Source organism: Haemorhous mexicanus, chromosome 9 (assembly GCF_027477595.1).
Source record: "Haemorhous mexicanus isolate bHaeMex1 chromosome 9, bHaeMex1.pri, whole genome shotgun sequence".
Classification (NCBI taxonomy): Eukaryota; Metazoa; Chordata; class Aves; order Passeriformes; family Fringillidae; genus Haemorhous; species Haemorhous mexicanus.
Genome location: NC_082349.1, coordinates 6,066,094 through 6,085,109, shown reverse-complemented (window position 1 = coordinate 6,085,109; position 19,016 = coordinate 6,066,094). Strand labels below are relative to the sequence as shown.

The following is a 19,016-nucleotide window of genomic DNA, read 5'->3' as shown; positions in this document are numbered from 1 at the left end:
TGCACCAGTACAAAGCCAACAGTCTTTGACGTGGTCTCTATCTCTGTGTTCAGGAACAATGCCTCCTTCTTTGCTGATGTTAAAGAATATTTTATTGCTGGGAGCAATATAGAAACATGGCACTAAAAGAGGAAGCAGAGTTCTACTGCCCAGCGGGCCATTATTTAAAGAATTCCAAATTCAGTGCCAGTGATCAAAAATTTTCAGAATTTGGGCTCAATTTGGAGGAGAAAATATGACTCTGAAAGTGACTGAATTTTATCTAGAAATCAGAGATGATAATCATAAAGCTGTAGGAAGTAGATTTTATAAAGTCCTTTTCTAGAGCAAAACTTGCTTCTTACATTGCAGTATGTGGCCTCATTTTTAGTCCTATAACCAAGTAACTAAAATATTGTTACTCAAAAATGTAAGTGTGTATTGTAGATTTGTTTTTAATTTTCTGACAAAAAAATTCCACGTTATGCTGATGATCAATTTTTTAAAGATTATTTTTAGAAATTACTAGGTTTTAAAAATCTTTTTAAATGGAAAAACCCTGTCCTCTTTCTCCAGATATATCTGAAGAAACTCTAAAGCTTCTTAGATAATTTACTTATAAAATGAGGAAATCATACTTGACAGTCATCTTGGTCAATAGTACAGCCAGGAAAGTATCCAGGAAAATACCACTTATCTAAAAAGAAATTCTGTCATTTTCATCACAGTGTATCTTTACTGTAGAGAGCATGACAGAAGATTTTCCATCTATCCATCTATATATTTTTGTAGCATATTTCATTATTTCTTGATGTTGTGTGTCTGATTAAACTGAAATTAATATAAAATGTGAAAAATCTGAAATATTTAAAAACTGCAAATATGTTTTTCAACTCGCTATATATGGCTTCTTCCCTTACAGTAATGCCAGTCATGCTTGAATTACCTAAGCAAATTTAATCAAAATGTCAAAGATCTACCAAAATTCTTTTAAAAAAACCCAAAAAAACCTAGTGAGATTACAAAATGTAATTTTCTCTCCAAAAGACAAATGTCCAAAATTTCCAAATGCCTTGGAGCCACTCTTAATTGTTTTCTGTAAATCACTGCATTTTCCTTTTCTTTGCCAAGAACTATCAGAATCATAGCCATCCATGGCTGACCAGTTTCTTGGTCCAAGAAGAAATCAATGACCATCAAAAGCTTTCTATTGTTGTTACTTTGTAAGTACAAATCCTTTTCTTCCAGCAGGCATAGTAGCAAACTGTACAAATTGCTTTTTTTTTTTTTACAAACAACCCAAGAATGACATCAGTGCACTGGGCAGTGTTTTGGCTCTGAGTGTCTGAACACTTTGATACCAAACTCAGTTCCTGATGCTAAAGCATCAGGCTCTTTCTTGCTTGAAAGCCCCCCGGCAGTGTGGTTTCTCCATCTCACACAGTGAGATCAGTGGTCGGGCCACTCATTTCTCACCAGGCAGGTGCGTGCAGAGCTGCATTTCCTGCAGGCCTGGCTGATGTGGCTGGTTTATGTGGCGTGTTGGTGATTCTGGTTTTGCTGACTGAGTGCTGTGACTGGTTCGGAGCACTCCCTCAGTAACCAGTAGCAACCAAGCCACTGCTGTCCTTTGACATTACACCGTAGTCACTACATGCTGCAGTTAGTGCACAAAAAAGGGCCTTTGCAAATCCATCAAAAACCACGAGGATGTAGTTAAAGCAGGATCTTTAATAACATCGTTTTGATCCCTGTATGGGCTATTTACTTAAGAGTGGGACTCAGTGATTATTGTAAGCGCCTTCCAACCCAGAATATTCTGCGATTTTGCGACTGGCATCCCACAGACCGAGCCAACCAGTGCTTTAAAGCCATAACCATTCAGCGCAGCCCTTCCGGCACGGGCCGCTCCGTTTCAGAGCGTGTGCACCCGCAGGGAGCCATCCCGGAGCGGGCAGAGCCGCCGGCTGCCGCAAAAGGCCCGTTTGCAGCAGCGAGGCGTTTGCGGCAGCGCGGCCGGCCCGGGGCCGGGCAGAGCGCGGCGGCCGTGCAGCATGCTGGACCCGGAGGGCAGTGTGGAGCACCAGCCTGCCTCCTCCTTCCCCAAAGTCCTCCTCATCCCTCTAGCCATGCTCCTCGCAATTGCAGCGCTCCTGCTCTTAGCCTTTTCCGCTACGCGGCAGAAGGAGCCTGATTTTTACACTTTCAAAGTTGTAAACATCAGGGGCAAGCTTGTGTCTCTGGAGAAGTACAGGGGCTCGGTAAGTGCGGCGGGGAGGGGCGGCTCCCGCCCGGGCTCGCTAACGGGCAGCCCTTGCATGTCGGCGGAGCGAGCGCGGGGAGAGTGCTCGGAGCCTCGGTGCACACGCGTGTGCGTCTGGGCTGCTCACTCTGTGACTCTGCCCTTTGGCCAACTCGTCTGGCTAACACAGGCTCCTCTTCAATAAAGCGTTTGCAGTCTAACCCCCGTGTGTGTCCGCGTCTTCTGCTGCTGCAGCCGCCTGTAGACGTGGCAGGCAGGGAATGCTGCCCTCCTGCCGATTGCTCTGGATTCTGCCTATTCCATTGAAAGCTCAGGAAGTTTGTGTCTTTCTATAGCTTACTTTTAGAGTTTATTTCTGCCTTTTAACTGCATGACTTCTTGTGTGCTATTCTTACTCAAATCCCGTTCCTTTTTAATGTTCTACATTAAAAAAAAAGGGATTTGATCCGTGGCGAGCGGAGTTAACAGATTTCACCGTAGTTAGTAAAAGCATGAGACATTACAAAGTATCAGAGTATAGAGAAATTGTAACAACATCATGCAAATTCTTCTCTCGCTTTTTAGTGTGACAGCAATATGAAGAAGGACACGTAGATAAAAGCACATATGCTTTTATGATGTCTTCTAAATTATGTTTACATCTTACATTAAGTATTTTTAGGCAGAGTTTTCCATACCATTTTAAAACAATGTCCCTGACTATAAACTGATTTTATTTCATTTTATTTTATTAGCGGTTTCATCATCTAGAAAAGATCAGTACCTATGGAAAAGTGAAAAGAGAACTCAGCACACTCTTTATACTTAATACTATAACCTCTTATAGCCCCTTTCACAAATTATAGAAGCTAAAATCAGCATAAATCCCACAAGTGACACATCTGTGATACAGTCAGGCAGTCCAATAATTTCACTGCTGCCCAAAAAGGCAGCATCACTTCTCATTTTCACCCTTTTTCTCCAGCTTTGTATTTACACCTTCCTTTTCCTCTCTTCAGATGTCCAAGCTCACTGGTCCAGAGCAGCAGGTCACTAAAACATTGGCAGGAAGACAGAGAAGCTGTATAGGGAGATGCACATTTTCCTGAGCTCAGCAGAAATGGATACTGGTGGATTTGGACCGAATGAGAGGCCTAAATCCTACCTGGTCAAAGTCCTCATCCCCCATCATTCACAACTGAGATACAGCAGAACTGCTCTCATGCCCACTTAAATATCTATGTTGGAGAAAAACATGGAAGCTGTTGAATATTGAGCAATATTTGTGCTTTTTAAATGAGCTCCTTCCAAAGGCTCTGTCAATAAATCCTGTTACTGGGGCATGTTTTGTCTGCATGTCATCTGCTAATCTGAATAAGCAAATACCACCTGTAGCCTCTCTATCTCACAGCCTGAATCAACATGGAAAGGAGTTAAGGGGGAACTTGGAAGAATTCCTTACAGCCACTCTGCAGAGAGCTGGGGGTGTTCATCCCCTCTGGAATCTCAGGAACAGGCAGGTTCAGGGTGTGTGCTATATCCCAGGGCTGTGGTTCCAGGCTGCCCTCGAGGCATGGCTGGTTTCAGAAAGGGGAGCTCTAGAGCTGTATCTGGGAAAGAAAATACCATTGATGAATGGTATTCTTTGATCTCTGCTAGGCCACATGGAATAGTTTATTCCAAAAAAGTGACATTCAGCTTCTGTGTAGAATAAAAGATAGATTTGCATTCAGAGATCCTATTAATGTTCAGGCTACCTGCTCTTTGATAATGTATGTGGACAATTTTAAAGAAAATTACAGCAATAAAACACATCCCTTTCTGTCATTATGTTGTCAGAACTCAGTATCAAGATAGAAAAAGGTTAATTAAAACTCCCATTTATTTCTTAAAATAAACTTGCTTAAATCTGCAGTTAGATAAGTAAAGTTAAGGCATAGGTTTATCATAATATTTTAAAGCTATTAAAAGAAAGAAAATATTATTAAAGTGCTACGTGTGTGCTGGGGGTGTTTTAAGGAAAGTGAGTCACTAGCTAGCTCCTGGAACAATAGTCTGTTAATTGCTAAACCAGCTTTTACCAGCCTTAAGCTTTCTGGCAGATGTAGAGAAGACATTTTCTTCAATTCAGTCACTCAGCTAATTTATTTAAATAACTACTTAATTGGTAGCCAAGAAACTTACCAGGAATTGAAAAAATCCAAGGGCTTCCAGACTCTAAAAAATTAATAAAGTCTGCTAATTCTAAAACCACAAGAGCCATACTAAGTATAAATAGTCAGTGCAACTCATGACTGACAGGATCATTCTTCAATAAATCATTAGTAATAAAAACTTGTGTCTATTCAGATCATTGAAATGATTTTTTCATAGTAAGAAAAAAAAAAGACTGATTGATATTATTTCTCCTTCTGTTCGAGTGTGTCTTGATACAAACCACTATTACCCTCTGTTTTATAGTAAATGAAGGGAGGACTATTACCACTGAGAAAAAGTGTTCCACAACTGAAACAGATCCAAAAACTGTCTGGTTCACTGTGTTGTGGAGGTCATCCTTCTGTGGTTTTTCTACGCTACCATAAAATGTTGACCCATACTCATCTACATTAAAAATGAAGGACAGTGATTATGGTTCAACAAGAATCAAGAGGATCCAAACAAGATTAGTTTTCTATCTAATCTAATTCAATAATCTTATCTTTTATTAGATGATCTGCATCAGATATGCTGTAAGAGGCAGTATTCTCATCAAAAATAGTACCTATTTGGGAGTCAGAGCTCCCAAACATCAACTGTTCCCTGCTATGTTTGTGCCTATCTTGGTGTAATGGTAATCTACCACCCAGCTAAGTACAATGTGCTGGGGTGGAATTTAGCAGTGTCAGTGCCATGCCTTTGGAAATCTTGAACCATAGGTACTGTAATCATGGAAAAGCATTAGGCACTATAACAATGGAAGTATTATTTTTAACAAAATATTACTATTGAAAGTACTGCTAGGCACTTTGGACCTGGGCCCGCTGCAATCTGAGCATGTGGTGTTCCTGGGTGTGGATAGATGCACAGCCACTGAATTGCCACACAAACATTGCTATTTGTTCCATGAAGGTGACAGCTCAGTGAGTTGGTGCCATCTGACACTTGTGGCTGGTTCTTCCATAGTCACGTGGAGCCAGTTAAGAATTTCTGGGTCTAAAAACCTGTTATCTGTTGTCTCTGCTGACAGATCCTCAAAGGGTTACTTGAAGCTGAGACAGATTCCTAAATCTGTTCCAGGATTTTTTCCCTAAAGGAAACACTCTGGTGTGAACATTAAGTAAAGCAAGGAGAGTTTTTGCAGCGTTAAATGAGTTCACTACTAGAATGCATGGGTTTTCTAAGCAAAGGGAATGATAGTTTGAAGAGGTGAGACAACAGCTGATAAAGAATTCAGATGAAATGAAATCATTTTTGTGAGGTCCGTTGAACTGTTTGCACTGCACACTAGGTGGTGTGCTTGACTTGCACTCTCAGAGCCCAAAGTCAGCATATTGAACATAATTTAAATCATTAATAGTTGTAGGAAGTCAAAGTACAGCCTCTACATGAGGGCAAAAAGAGTGACTTTTATTTATTAAAAATAAAATGCAGAGTTAAAAAAAAAAAATCACCACATGAAATCACTTCTAATATCAGACATCTGAAAGATAACTCAGGAAAGATTTTTAAAGAATCATTTTAAACATTCATTGAGAAATACTAATAGATCACAGAAGTTTTCATTATGTATGTTAGTTATACTTTTAAGAGGTTTGCACTATTAAATTATGGAGTTCAGTGAAGGAGAATTCAGTTACAGTGAATGCATTTTTCTAAGGAAAAAAAAGAAGCATAATGTGTCTGCCATCCCAAGAAATGCTGAATGTAGTTTCTATTTTGGGGGAATATGTTTGGAATATATATATATGTTTGCACTGTTGTCACTGTGAGCTCTCAAGCCTCTCCCCACCATGCCAAGAAACCACTGGTTTTAACCAGCTGTAAATTAAAATAGCTGTTTCTTTTTGAGTGAATCCTTTTAAGCCCCCTTTTTAACTTAAAATCAAGTAAAAGTTATAAAAGCTTAGTTGTTTTCACTGGCAATTCATGCCGCATATCTGTTTTAATATGATCACAATGCCTACACAACTTTATTTCCCCCAAACCTCCAGTGACAAATTCTTACATTACCCTTCTATTTGAGAGCAGGTACCAATAGAGGTGAATTCAGTAAGGTGTATGAATTCTTCTGCATCATGAAAATTCTGAGGCTTAAACTATAATTAAAAAGCCTCTAAAATTTCATGTGGAAGAACTAAGTGTGACTTCAGCTCTTAGTGATACCATTTATCTTTACTTCATACTAAATTAATGTTATCACTATGCTTGATAAATCAGATTAATTGAGAAGAACTGCCAATAGTTACTTTTTATGTTATTTTTACACACCTCATCTTATGATCCCATATATTACCCAGATACGTACCTTTATATGCTAGTTAGTTTTCTGGCTTTAAAAAAACACTATGCACATGTAGCCATTTATTTTTCACTAAATATTTTTTATTTCACACATCCTCTTTCCTTAAATACTTTTGTATGAAAGTATTAGAATGGACTCAATTTATGTAGAATGAGCAGCAGCTCACACAAAATTTGAGAGAATAACAAAACAATAAGCCTAAATTTCTTAAAGTTATTTAAGGCTAAAATGGTCTCAAAAACCAATGACAATTTCTTCAAGGCTTTGAGAAACTATCATATGTGTTAGTTCAGAGTTAGGTCACTTAATATCCGCAACAAATTCTGCTGTTCCTCTAGTGCTCACCTGTCTGTGACAGCTCCCTCCCAGGTGGATCTGTGCTGGCAGACACGTGCCTCGTGACCATGTCTGACTGACACAACACACACAGTGGAACATGATCCACTGCAGGAGTGACTTCAAAGGATAGTGGGCAGCCTTCACTTCTTGGAATCTCTAATTGAGGCAGCAAACCTTTGTGCAAAAACTGTTGCCATTTTGTCACAACTGAGTAGATTTACTCTAGAAGAGATGGGAAATTTTACAGCCCACACTACACAGACCAACCCCATATCCTGTAATTGCTCCTATTAACTTCCAGGTCAAGACCTCTATACTAGCAGTGATAAATGGATCAGACACTTCTGCAAGGACACTTAATTTTGAGAAAGGAAACATGCTGCAGAGCAGATGCTTCACAAGAGATAAATAAACAACAAAAAATACATTGATTTGCAAGTTTCTTTCATGCAACTTGGTATCTCTTAGCTGGATAGTCACTTAATTATGCTTAGAAACTGTCCAAAAGGTAGAATGGAAAAACACAGAGTCTCAGTAAATTGAAGATTAAAATTGCTTAGCAGTTGGTTGATTATCTTAATGCTTGCCAAAGAGGAATGCATAAAAGAAATATTAAATCTTCCTTTTGTGAACAGAAGTCAATGTAGTTTTAAATGTGTTCAGTCACAGTTTCCTAGACATATTTTTTTTTTCTTTTTAAATAGTCTGCATTCCAGCCTACCTGTTGGAAAACTGACATGTGCAACACATTTTTAAATGTGCTCTCTTGCTCATCAGGTGTCTCTAGTTGTCAACGTTGCAAGTGAGTGTGGGTACACAGACAGCCACTACAAGGCCTTACAGCAGCTGCAGAGAGACCTGGGCCCATACCATTTCAATGTGCTGGCATTCCCCTGCAATCAGTTCGGGCAGCAGGAACCAGACACCAACAAAGAAATTGAGAGCTTTGCACGAAAGACTTATGGTGCCTCCTTCCCCATGTTCAGCAAAACCACAGTCAGTGGAGCTGGTGCAATTCCTGCCTTCAAGTACTTAATTGGTGAGTAACCTGGAATGCTGGAGGGTTTTTTCTCCTGCATAGAAGTCCTCTGACACAAAATACTATCCAAAGAAATAAAAGATTATGTGCTGGCGGAGTTGTCAGGCTTGAAGAGGTCAGAAGTAATATAGTCCCTCCTTCTACACAAGGCAGGCTTTCTCTCTGTCACCTTTGTCTTACCTTCTAAAAGGATCTCCAGAGATGAACACACATCAATAGCAGATGTCCTGTATCAGCTGGTCCAATAAACCTCTACATGGAATACAGGCCTTAAATTCTGTCCTCTAGGCATACAGTACCCTGATCTTCCTTTTTCCACTTTGCAGCCTCTTAAGTGCCCCTCCTGTGACATGAGTGCTGCAGATTGGATTTATAAGATTCATCTCTAGGGCTGTAGGATAAGTGGAAGAGAAGCACCTCATAATTTACTTCAACAATCAAAAAGTGAAACCAGGCACTAGATGATGTCCTTGAATATTCTCTTCCTCATTCTCCCCCAAGCACTGGAACAGCCATACTGTGCAGTTCCTCCAGTTCCAATCTGCTTTAGAGCCAGCACTGACACCTGAAGAGGTTTTGCTGGTTCTTACCAGCCAGCAAGGCAGGATGCTCCCTATCAAGGCACTACTTTTCTTGCACTGAACAAATGCTCTAAATACCATTTAAACTCTATATTAAAATGTCAGTCTTAATCCAATGTGAAGGAAATGTCTTTCAGCAATGAAATATAGTAAAGCCCAGTGTGACACAGTATCACTTGAGCTGCATTCTGCAAGGAACATATCCCTGCTGCTTCTCTCCAGCACCACAGTGTTCTCCCAAATCCCACTGAATTTAAACAAGTGTGGAGAGTGTGGAAATTATTTTTGACCCCAAGCTCACCTCCTTCCAAGTGTCTGTAATGGATCACTCTGCCAGCCAAATTTCCCTGTAATCCTCTTCACATCCTCCCATCTCTGTTTTGCCAAGGAGAGATGTTCCTGCAGACATGTCCCAGGAAACTTGCAAAACTTGTGTTTCCCTGCTCTCCTGCCCACAGGGGGAGGCTGCTGGAGGTTGCATCTTTATTCAGCACAATGACAACATAGTTAAAAGTGTGGGTCTGTCTGTGTCTTGATGATACATTGAAATAACTTCTGATTCCTTGTGAGGTTTGCCCAGTGTATAGTCAGTGGTAAAAAAAGATGCTAATTGTCTGTAGCATCTGTACTTGTGCTTTTAGGGGCATGAGGTTCCTGGTCTATTTGGAAGTCCTGGAAATTTTGTTAGTCACATAGCAGAAGAATAAAGGGTAAGAGTGTGACTCATGTAAAAGGGTATGTGATCAGGAAGGGGAAAACTGTAGTACTCATTTGTGGATGAAAATTAGGTGGAAACCTGGAACAATTACTATGTTATTTCTTCATGTAGCATTTCTTGAAACAATCTTCTGAAGTACATGGTACTGAGTGCTTTTTGAGGGAAAATTCTGGATAAGCAAGTAATCAGTCCTAGTAAAGCTATATTGTCTTGCCAAATTCCATTTTCCTGTCGGTGTTCAACTGTATCAGGTATATCTCTATAGCACAGCCCCACACACAAATGCCCTCACACACTTCAACACTGATTATTGTGCTTTCTCCTGGCTCAACCTTCCCTGTTTCCATTAGTCTCCAAGGGACTACTGTCTAGTTAAAGCTGTCTGTCAGAAAATTAATCTTATTCAGTCTGAACTTCCTCTTAATTTTACATTCCTTCTTCCTCTGCAAGGTTAGTCATCAAATTGACATGAAGAAATGTCAGGAATTGGCTAATGTAGTTTTCTGATATTTAAGTTGTTTGTTTTTTTTTTTTTTTCTTTCCCCTGTAGCTTCCACAGGAGAAGAACCAACCTGGAACTTCTGGAAATACCTGGTGGACCCCAATGGGAAAGCTGTAAAGGCCTGGGACTCTACTGTCTCTGTTGAAGAAATAAGGCCCCATGTTACAGAACTTGTAAGGAAAATCATCCTAAAGAAGAAAGATGAATTATGACTTTCAAAAATCCCAGCATGCCAATTGCATCTTAATTGAGAATTAGGGCTGGACTTTGTCTTTTCACATTCCAAAAGAGAGGATATAGGGAAAGGAAATTATGACCAGTTGAATCTGTATTCACCATCTAAGAATGCAGAAACCAGCAAGTTAACATGGTCAAAGTAATATGATATTTTTCTCTGACCAAATTCAGTTTGAATTTTCTAGGAAAGAAGAAATCTTCAGCAGTTGTTTCTTCCCCAATTCAATTATTAGTTGTTGGTAACACTAAAGGAAGTCAGTTTGTATAGGAAGAAAGATCAGAATAATGAGAATGTCCTAGCTGGGATCTCCCTGATATCTGCAAATCTGTTGTCATATTTTGATTGCAAACTGAATAAAATAAACAGTAGAAAGTGCATGATTGATTCAAGGCATGTGCTAAGAAGAGGGCCAAAATGGCTACTTTCAGACCAGGAAGAATTTGCATGTTCCAGTTACCACAGCCAAACATAGCTAATTTCATCTGTATAGAGAGTTTAGAAGGGCATGGGAAAAACACATCTATAAAGATTAAATGAAAGAAGGATAAAGACAAAGGCTCTGTAAAAATTCTCCAGGGGCCATGGGAGGAATTTCTGCATTTTTTCACCTTCATTACCAGATGATATTTAAATAGTCATTTGAACATCTGTAGGACCAGAGTCTACATGAAATGGCTATTTCTTTCTTCTACTAGCATTTTGCCTTAGAATTACTCTTTCCTCATAAAACTGATGTCAAATTTATTTTTCAGTTTATGACACTATCCAATTTTGCTGCATGTACAGACAAATATCAGACAGCCAACATTTTTTTCCTATGGAAATAATTTTTCAAATATTTAATTATTGCATAATGTTATATAGTTTAATACCACATTAGTGTTACAAATGCTTAGTGGAGGCTTTTTCAACTGTAGCAGTCAGGCATTTGCTCAGACTTCAGAAATCTCTAGCTCATGCCAAAATAATAACACTAACATTTGCAGCCTCATTGTTTCTTGACAGAAACCCTTTGAAAATCTTGTCAGGAAGAACTCTTTTTATCTCAGCAGAAACCAAATGTTCCCATCCTGTTAACCTCAGAATGCCTTATGAAGAATCTAGCTTTGTCCAGCTGCAGTATTATTGACAAGTGAAAGCCTTTTTTGTGCCTTCTGAGGCTTTCAAGTAGCACAAACAATGTTTGTCCATACTGTTGTCAGGGCCCATGTGTACAAATAAGCCTTAAGTGACCCGACCATGGTAAAGACTTTTCCCAGCTCCTCAGTGCCATTAGAGCTCTTCAGCATCCAAACAGGCTCTTGTTGAAATCAAAGGCAAATATTATGGCATGGCCTGGCTCACAGGAAAGAGGGGAAAGAAGAATACTGACTGGATTCGTTCTGTGGAGTTTTCCATGGAAGTAAGAGCGCCAGGAACTTTAGAATTTGCAGGAAGAACACGAAAGGCAGAGATTATACTGCACAAAACAATCTCAAATTGCCTGAAAGAAGCTGAGAACAAGTTTTTTTAAGTTTCAGTGAAAAAAAAAAGAGGGGGTGGAAGAGAGAATAAAAGGAAGAAGGAAGAAGCAATAGAAGAACAGAAGTAAAAGGAGAAATCAAGTAAAAAATAAATGAGAAGGAAATGAAAAGACAGTTTGCAGCCAAATAATCTTGGGACAAAAGGGGCACAGAAATGTTCAAGTCTGAACATTGATACTAAGAGTATGTTCCAAGCTCTATCAGCTACTTCTCACTTGAACTGTAACCTAAGAGTGCAGGAAATTGATACTTGTGGCAGCGAATATCTGTATTTTCCTCATCTGATGGTGGGAGAAGTGAACTCTATGCGTGATTCAGTAATTTAGTCTATTCTTACATGGATCACTCTAAGACAATGGTTGCTAAGGATATCACAAAGGAAGGAAAATCAGGCCCATCTGATGCTGTGCAGGGACAGAGAATCCAACTCCTAGAAAAGGAGGTCTTTTTTACTCCGCAGACTGTTTCTCTTTTCTCTGTCCTTTGATGCTAATGCAATGCCCCAGCATGCTGTTAGCACGTTCTACAGGGCTTGAAATTTTCTCCTTAGAAAGCTTGTTTCTATTTTATACGTAAAGCCTGGATGAGACCAAACCAGGCTATGAAAAATGTTTTCAGCCTTTTTTATTTCCATTTCGTTTGTCCAACTTCAAACAGAATTCTGGATTTGCATAGAAACAATCTTCTATTCTCTATTAGACAAGTTCTACAAGTCCAAAGAGACATAAGGGCAAGAATCAGTTGGGAAGGTTTTGTCCTATATGGGCAAGCATTGCTTGTGCTGCTTTTAAAAGCATTACAGGGCACAAAAAAAAGCTTTCACTTGTCAATAATACTGCAATTGGACAGACTAGATTCTTTTTAAAGCATCCTGGGGTTAAGAGCTGGGGAACCTGAGCATTATGTTTTTGTTGAGATAAAAAGAGTTCTTCCTGACGAGATTTTCAAAGGGCTACTGTCAAGGAACAATGAGGCTGCAATTGTTAGTGTTATTATTTTAGTGTGAGTGAAGAATTTCTGCAGTCTGAAGTCTGAGCAAATGCCTGAGTGCTAAGAATAACTCCAGACTGATGCTGTCAGAATTGGTGCTCTTACAAGTTTGGCCATTTAAAGAGAACTAAGGTAAGTATTACATATGTAAGCCTTGAAAAACAGGATTTCAAGCACATAATTACTTTCTCTGAACTGTAACAGATACATTTTCATTATTAAATTAGGCATGGCATAGATTCCATCCTTGTTGCACTAAATCAGTTTGTAGAACAAATGCTTTGGCCTTTTCATCAAAGTTCTAGAGTAAAACTAAATATTCTCAGTTGTAGATTAATACATATCTGGTCACATTGTAAGTACTTCATGACTCCCTGCTCAGAAAAATTGCAAATCCAATTGCACTGAGTTGAATCTGACTGTTGAGACTATAGAGAGAGCATGCAGAGACCAGAAATTACTTTTTTTGCCTTGTGAATTCCAGCACTGTTTTAATCTGACAGAGATCTTCCCTACAGCAAATTCTGAAAACTGTAAACCAGCTCTGAATCTACAGCATGAGGCTATTTTTCCTTGCCACTTATCTGCTTTGCAGAGAAAATAGTAGTGTGTATTAACAGACGAGCACATTGATGCATAGAGAACAATGACCTTGATCATCTAAGACTTGATCTCCTACAGTTTGCACCTTTAAAGGTGTGAACTCTTGGCCTGTTGATTTAAACTTAAACTAAGCACCTGAACACAAATGTATGCAGCCATAGACACCCTCTGACATGCCACAGGGAAAAGAAATAATTTTAAAGCCTAAATATAAGTTTAAAATTAGACAGGGTGCTTTTGATCTTTTGAAACTTTGTTTCATAAAGAATGTAATAATCAGACCTACATGAAACCAAAGTTCTGTTTTGAAATGGAATATGATACATTGAAATAGAACAATTGAATGAAGCAATAGACAGGGGTTTAAATCTCCTTTTTTGGCATTATAAGGAGAAAAAAGCCAAATACACTAGTTATCCTGACAGTCACATCTGGTGTTTTAGCTAGATGCTGGGGATGTTTCACTTGAGTGTCTATTGTGATTTTAGTTGGAAACTTTAGTGGCAAACCAGGCAGAATTTCTCTGTGCTGGGTGGTACTCAATTTATCCTTTCAAACACAATAACATCTTATTCAAGAAATTGCTGATGTTACTCAGGATCTTCAGAAGACTGGACATCTCTTTGGTTAAGCAAACAAATTTTATGCTACCTTTGATTATTGAATCAAAGGCAGAATTTCTCTGTGCTGGGTGGTACTCAATTTATCCTTTCAAACACAATAACATCTTATTCAAGAAATTGCTGATGTTACTCAGGATCTTCAGAAGACTGGACATCTCTTTGGTTAAGCAAACAAATTTTATGCTACCTTTGATTATTGAATCAACCAAATATATTCTATACAGAGATAAATCTATTCTATTCTACTCAGAAAGCCAGATGGAATTTAACAAGCTTATTTCTGATTCATTCACAGAAAGTGTCAAGTAAGCAGAAAAATCAGGTATTCTCTGTGACAATTAACAGATCCTGCAGTAAAAGCATCACTGACAAAACACAAAGGAGTTTGCAAACCTTTTGACAGATGAGATACTGAAATTAAAAAATTTGAGGGCTAATTCTTAACCAAATTAAAGCTACATAGCAAAGACATACACAGAGAAGGAGGAAATGACTGAGCTGTACCAAACATCATCTCAAAGCTGATCTGAGATCTGATGCTACACAGCTGATTCATCTGCCTAGGCAGCTCAAATGCAGTGATGCCCACCATAGAAGATAAGAAACAACAAAACATCTTTTATGCCAACTCTGCAGCACTCTGGCATAGATAACAGAGGAGGCTTTCCTAGTGACAGTGGCTGCCCTTTTCCAGCTGTCTGCACAGCAGCTGAAGGCAGCCCCAAGTAACTTTCCATCCTTAGCCTAGAAAACCTGACCCAAGCCATCAGTCCACCTGCCTAAGAGATAAGATGGACTGCTTTATCTCAAAGCACTGCACAATACCTGCTCAACAAGAAGATCTTCTAAACATACTCCTGGAAACAGGAATGATTGAAGGATCATTGTGTTTTGAGTGAGCAGACTTGTATTCTGGAAGGTAAGCACAGTTGTGAAAGTTTTCAAGGTGATTCTGCTGAGGGAAATTCTTTTCCCCCACTCAAGCAGAACTAACAGCATCTACCTAGTCAGGGCCGGATTCTTCCCCAAGCACTAACTGATGGAACAGTGACAGTAACAGGAAATAATAATATTCTAAAACAATAGAAAAGACTGAAGCACAATTTTGTGGAGAACAAACTTGGTAATGCCTGATCTGTAATTGCAGTTCTGTGGAACCCTGCCCCATCAGACAGAAATTACAGATATTCCAGCTTCAGGGAGCTGTAAATTTAGCTTCCTTAAGTGAAAGATGCAGTGAGAAAGCTGTTAGTGTAATATATAAAACAGTCCTCTGTTTTTTTTGTCCCCCTTGCCCTAAGGAAAGGTTGTTTCATCATAATTAGTGCTTTCATCTGAATTCTAGGATGAACCATTATATTTTTCTTTATCAAGCAAGGAAATATGACAATGATAAATAAAGAACAGCTGGCAAGGAAAATATCCATAATCCACAGATTGTTTATCCACCCTTTGGAAAAAGACACAGTAGTCAAACTGTTCCTTGTAAGTAAAGAATTTGCTGAATTCCCTGTTTAAATTATAAATCAGCTTCTCTAACCCTTAGATAGAGTCACATCACTCATTCTGATTTGTCATTACTTCTATATTCAAAATACTTATTTTATTACTGGTATTTTCCTGTCCTCTGGAGAGACCACTAACCACTAGAGATATGAAGGGAAATGTTCTTCTGGCATATAAACATTTTTGATTTGAAATCTCCTCTGCCAAATCTGGGCACAGTATTTTAAGATTTCAAGCAAAAGTAACCCCTAAACTGTCAGTTCAGTTTGCTTAAGCTGAAACATTTAGCTGGATACAACTGATGAGAAACATTTTAAAGCTGATATTCATATTTTCAAACTTTATAAATAAAAGATTAAAAATGAAAATAATTTCAAACCAAGAAATAGAATTTAAATGCCAATATAAAAAGCTTTGATGATTTAAAACTTAAAAAAATATATTTTGTGAATTTTGTCAAAAAGTATTTTTCTACAAGTTTCAGCTTAGGGAACAGTTTGGTTTAAAAAAAAAAAGACAATTCTTGTTCTTTTGAAAAAGTCTTGCTAGCTTCAGAGACTACCAATCTATTCTGCCTTTAGCTATACTGAAGTCAACAGGAATATATCATTGAATAAAATTGCAATATCAAGTCACTCTCTGATTATATGAATCACTTGGTTTTATTGAATACTGGGAATTGCAAGCCACCATTTCTAGTTGTTTACTGCATGCTCAGTAAATGTGTTTGTCAAGCCATTAAGAAACTGGGAACAAAGAGTTCATCAAAACAGTTTCAGAAAACCAAAACATTTCAAAGAACTGACTTAAAAATAATATCATGTGAATAATTCATGCAGTTAACATGTAATCAGCATAATTTTAATAATTTAAATAGGAGAAAGGATGTAAACCAGATTCCTTTTTAAGATTTTAAGAAGGTAAGAGAACACCAATAGACAGCCAGCTGATAAGGGATAAACTTTTCCCAAGTTTCAGGTGGGAAGTTGTATGCAACGAAAAGGTGTCATTGTAGGTACAGATGGAGAGTTCAGGGTGAATTATTTCAATGCCAGAGGAAGATTTTAGAGCAGAGGCATACTTTTGTTATCAAGCTCTAATAAAAAACTGAATTACTGCAGCTGTGGCAAGTGGATGTATAACTCTGTCTACTGAGAAATTTTTCTGCTCTGTGAATATTTAATCTGGTCTGACATAGTTCTCCGTCAATTTTTCCTGTAAATTTAAAGTTAATTGCTTTTCTAGCCTTTTACCTCTGACCATTTCTTTTGGTTCTTTCCTTGATGTCTCCTCCTAACACAATTACAGGTTGATAGTCCACTCCACAAAGTACCTATTGAAAAGTATTCTTAGAGCATCTGTTAGTAGGTCAAAACACAATAGACAAAAGGAGGAAAAGGGGTCCAATGGAATGTGTAATGATTTGAAGCAATTTTATTTTCTCTCTCTGGTCTAGCTCATGATCAGAGATTATTTTCTCACTTTCTCTACTAACAGCAAGACAACAAAGGATAAAGGGGATATTTAGGATGTTTATGTTGGCAATGCATTGAAAGGGGAGCCCTGGATGGAAGAGGATCATTCTAGTTTGTGCCAGGACTTGTATTTTAGCTAATTAGATTTTAGAACAGTGAACTCTGCTTACTTGGTGGAGTCATTCTGACTTGGGTCTCAAAGAAAGCTCTGGCTATACTTTTGTGCTGCAAAACTCAAGAGGAGCCTCAGCCTCCTGTGTTTCTGCTAGAAAAAAAACACTCCACTGCCCAGGATCAAGGGCTACTGAATCTCTGAAAATCTCACTGAAGAAAACCCCTCATGAGTCTGTCCCAAAATGTGCCCTTCCTTATGCTCTGTACCAGGTACAGAAGCTCAGCAACTGCTCCCAATGACAAGATCAATGAACAAAAATTACCTGAGCCTCCTGTGCATCCCAATTTTACAGCAAATACTTGTCTATTTTATATCCTGCAAGAAATAATTTCTAAGCACTTCAATATTTATTGAAAATCCTCCTGAAGAATCCTCGTCCAAAATATTGTGTACTAGTCTGGAAATGTGCCTGGTCCTTCCAAGTAAGCAATACTCTGAACCTCTTGTTGGAGACATTTCTTTTTCAAGGGCACACCTAATTATTTTCTTCCTTTCAAGGGCATTTTGTACACATTAAAGCACTGCATGTAAAACACCTGCTGCAGATTTCTGCATCATGTGGTGTTCAGACTGGGTGCTCTCAGTGCTGGAGTTGGGCTTCTTGCATTGGAATTGTCTCCTTTCTGACACAAAGCATATGAATTAATCAGTCTGTCATCTTATTTTCCTCTCATTTAGTAGAGTTGATAATACTAGGCAAAATATTTTTTAGTTAATTAACAAGTGAATGAAATTACATCCTACATGGAGGCTGGTCTTAAAATATACAGTATAATATGAACACAAGTCCTAAATTAACAAACAAATAATGTTGTATACCTTCAATAGCTGCAGAGTTGCATTGGAAGGACCAAGTGCTTAGCATCTATAAATATTTGGCTTTTTTGTGTATTGAATCTCTAACAGCCAGCTAATAAACTCACATTCTTGTGTCTCTCAGCTAGCTTGAATGTCAGAAATGCAGGAAATCTGTTGTTCTCAGGAATCATCTTGAGCCACAGTAACTGGGGAATAATGAAGTAAAAAACACTTGAAAGAAGAATCACTTGTGCTTCTAGCACATCACTATCAATGCTACTTGGTCAGTGATCTAGTTAATACACTTTATGCTTCCAAAATAAGTTAAAGATGCCCTCAATATATACAGCAACTCTGATAATTACAATGCCACTGGTCCCCTTGCCTGTTTGCAATAATTGCCTGTTGGGAAGAGCAGGATGACGTCTCTGGGACTCGATGGTGACTCACCAAAGAGTGACCTCATGGCAGGGGACTGATTTTGTTACCACTATTCTAAATACATTTCAGCCCTTGATTTATGAGCTGAATGGATTATTTTCTAAAATGAACAGACAGTGAAGCATCTGTTATTTTCAGAGAAGTAATGAATGCCCAGCACTCTCCTGACTGTCAGGCCAGGTTTTCTTTTGTGTAGGCTTGCAGCAGTGAACCAGCACACTTGTTATTTCTCTTCCTTTTGCATTCCTGTGTGGAATATGACTCCTTTTAAAGTTATTATAATAATTGGTGCAAGACTTAAATCAGTGAGATGACACTGCATTATTTCAAAAGAAAGCCTACCAAGTTTTTTACACTTAAAGGCAAATATCTCCATATTGCTGATAGCACAGAACCACAGAATATCTTGATTTGGAAGGGACCCATAAACTCATTGAGACCAGCTCTTCACAGGATCATCTCATTCACATTCTGTTAAAAAACATGGGCAATTTCCAGATATAAGGGCTCTTTTTGTAGAACAGTTAGGATTTCAAAATTTCTACACCCAACAAATAATGTGAAAGCTGTAATGTTAGGTGGATTCCTCCTTATGTTTGGCCTTGTATAAGATGCTGACTTTATTTGTTTATATAATCACAATTCTTGTATTTTTTTAACAAGATTTGAGACTTTCTGAGAACAAATTGCAGTAATATAAAAACATTACAAATTTCCTATAGGCACTATTCTGAAACAGAAAA

At 38.4% G+C, this 19,016-nt stretch overlaps 1 protein-coding gene across 1 annotated transcript; it reads left to right on the top strand.

Annotated features, from left to right (window-relative positions):
* Positions 1-1,996: 1,996 nt before the first annotated feature.
* Positions 1,997-10,516, top strand: GPX7 (glutathione peroxidase 7). Its single transcript, XM_059853813.1, has 3 exons — positions 1,997-2,240; positions 7,839-8,100; positions 9,950-10,516. Exons 1-3 carry the CDS (start codon positions 2,034-2,036, stop codon positions 10,111-10,113), a joined length of 633 nt encoding a protein of 210 aa, XP_059709796.1. The 5' UTR covers positions 1,997-2,033; the 3' UTR covers positions 10,114-10,516.
* The last annotated feature ends 8,500 nt before the right edge of the window (positions 10,517-19,016 follow it).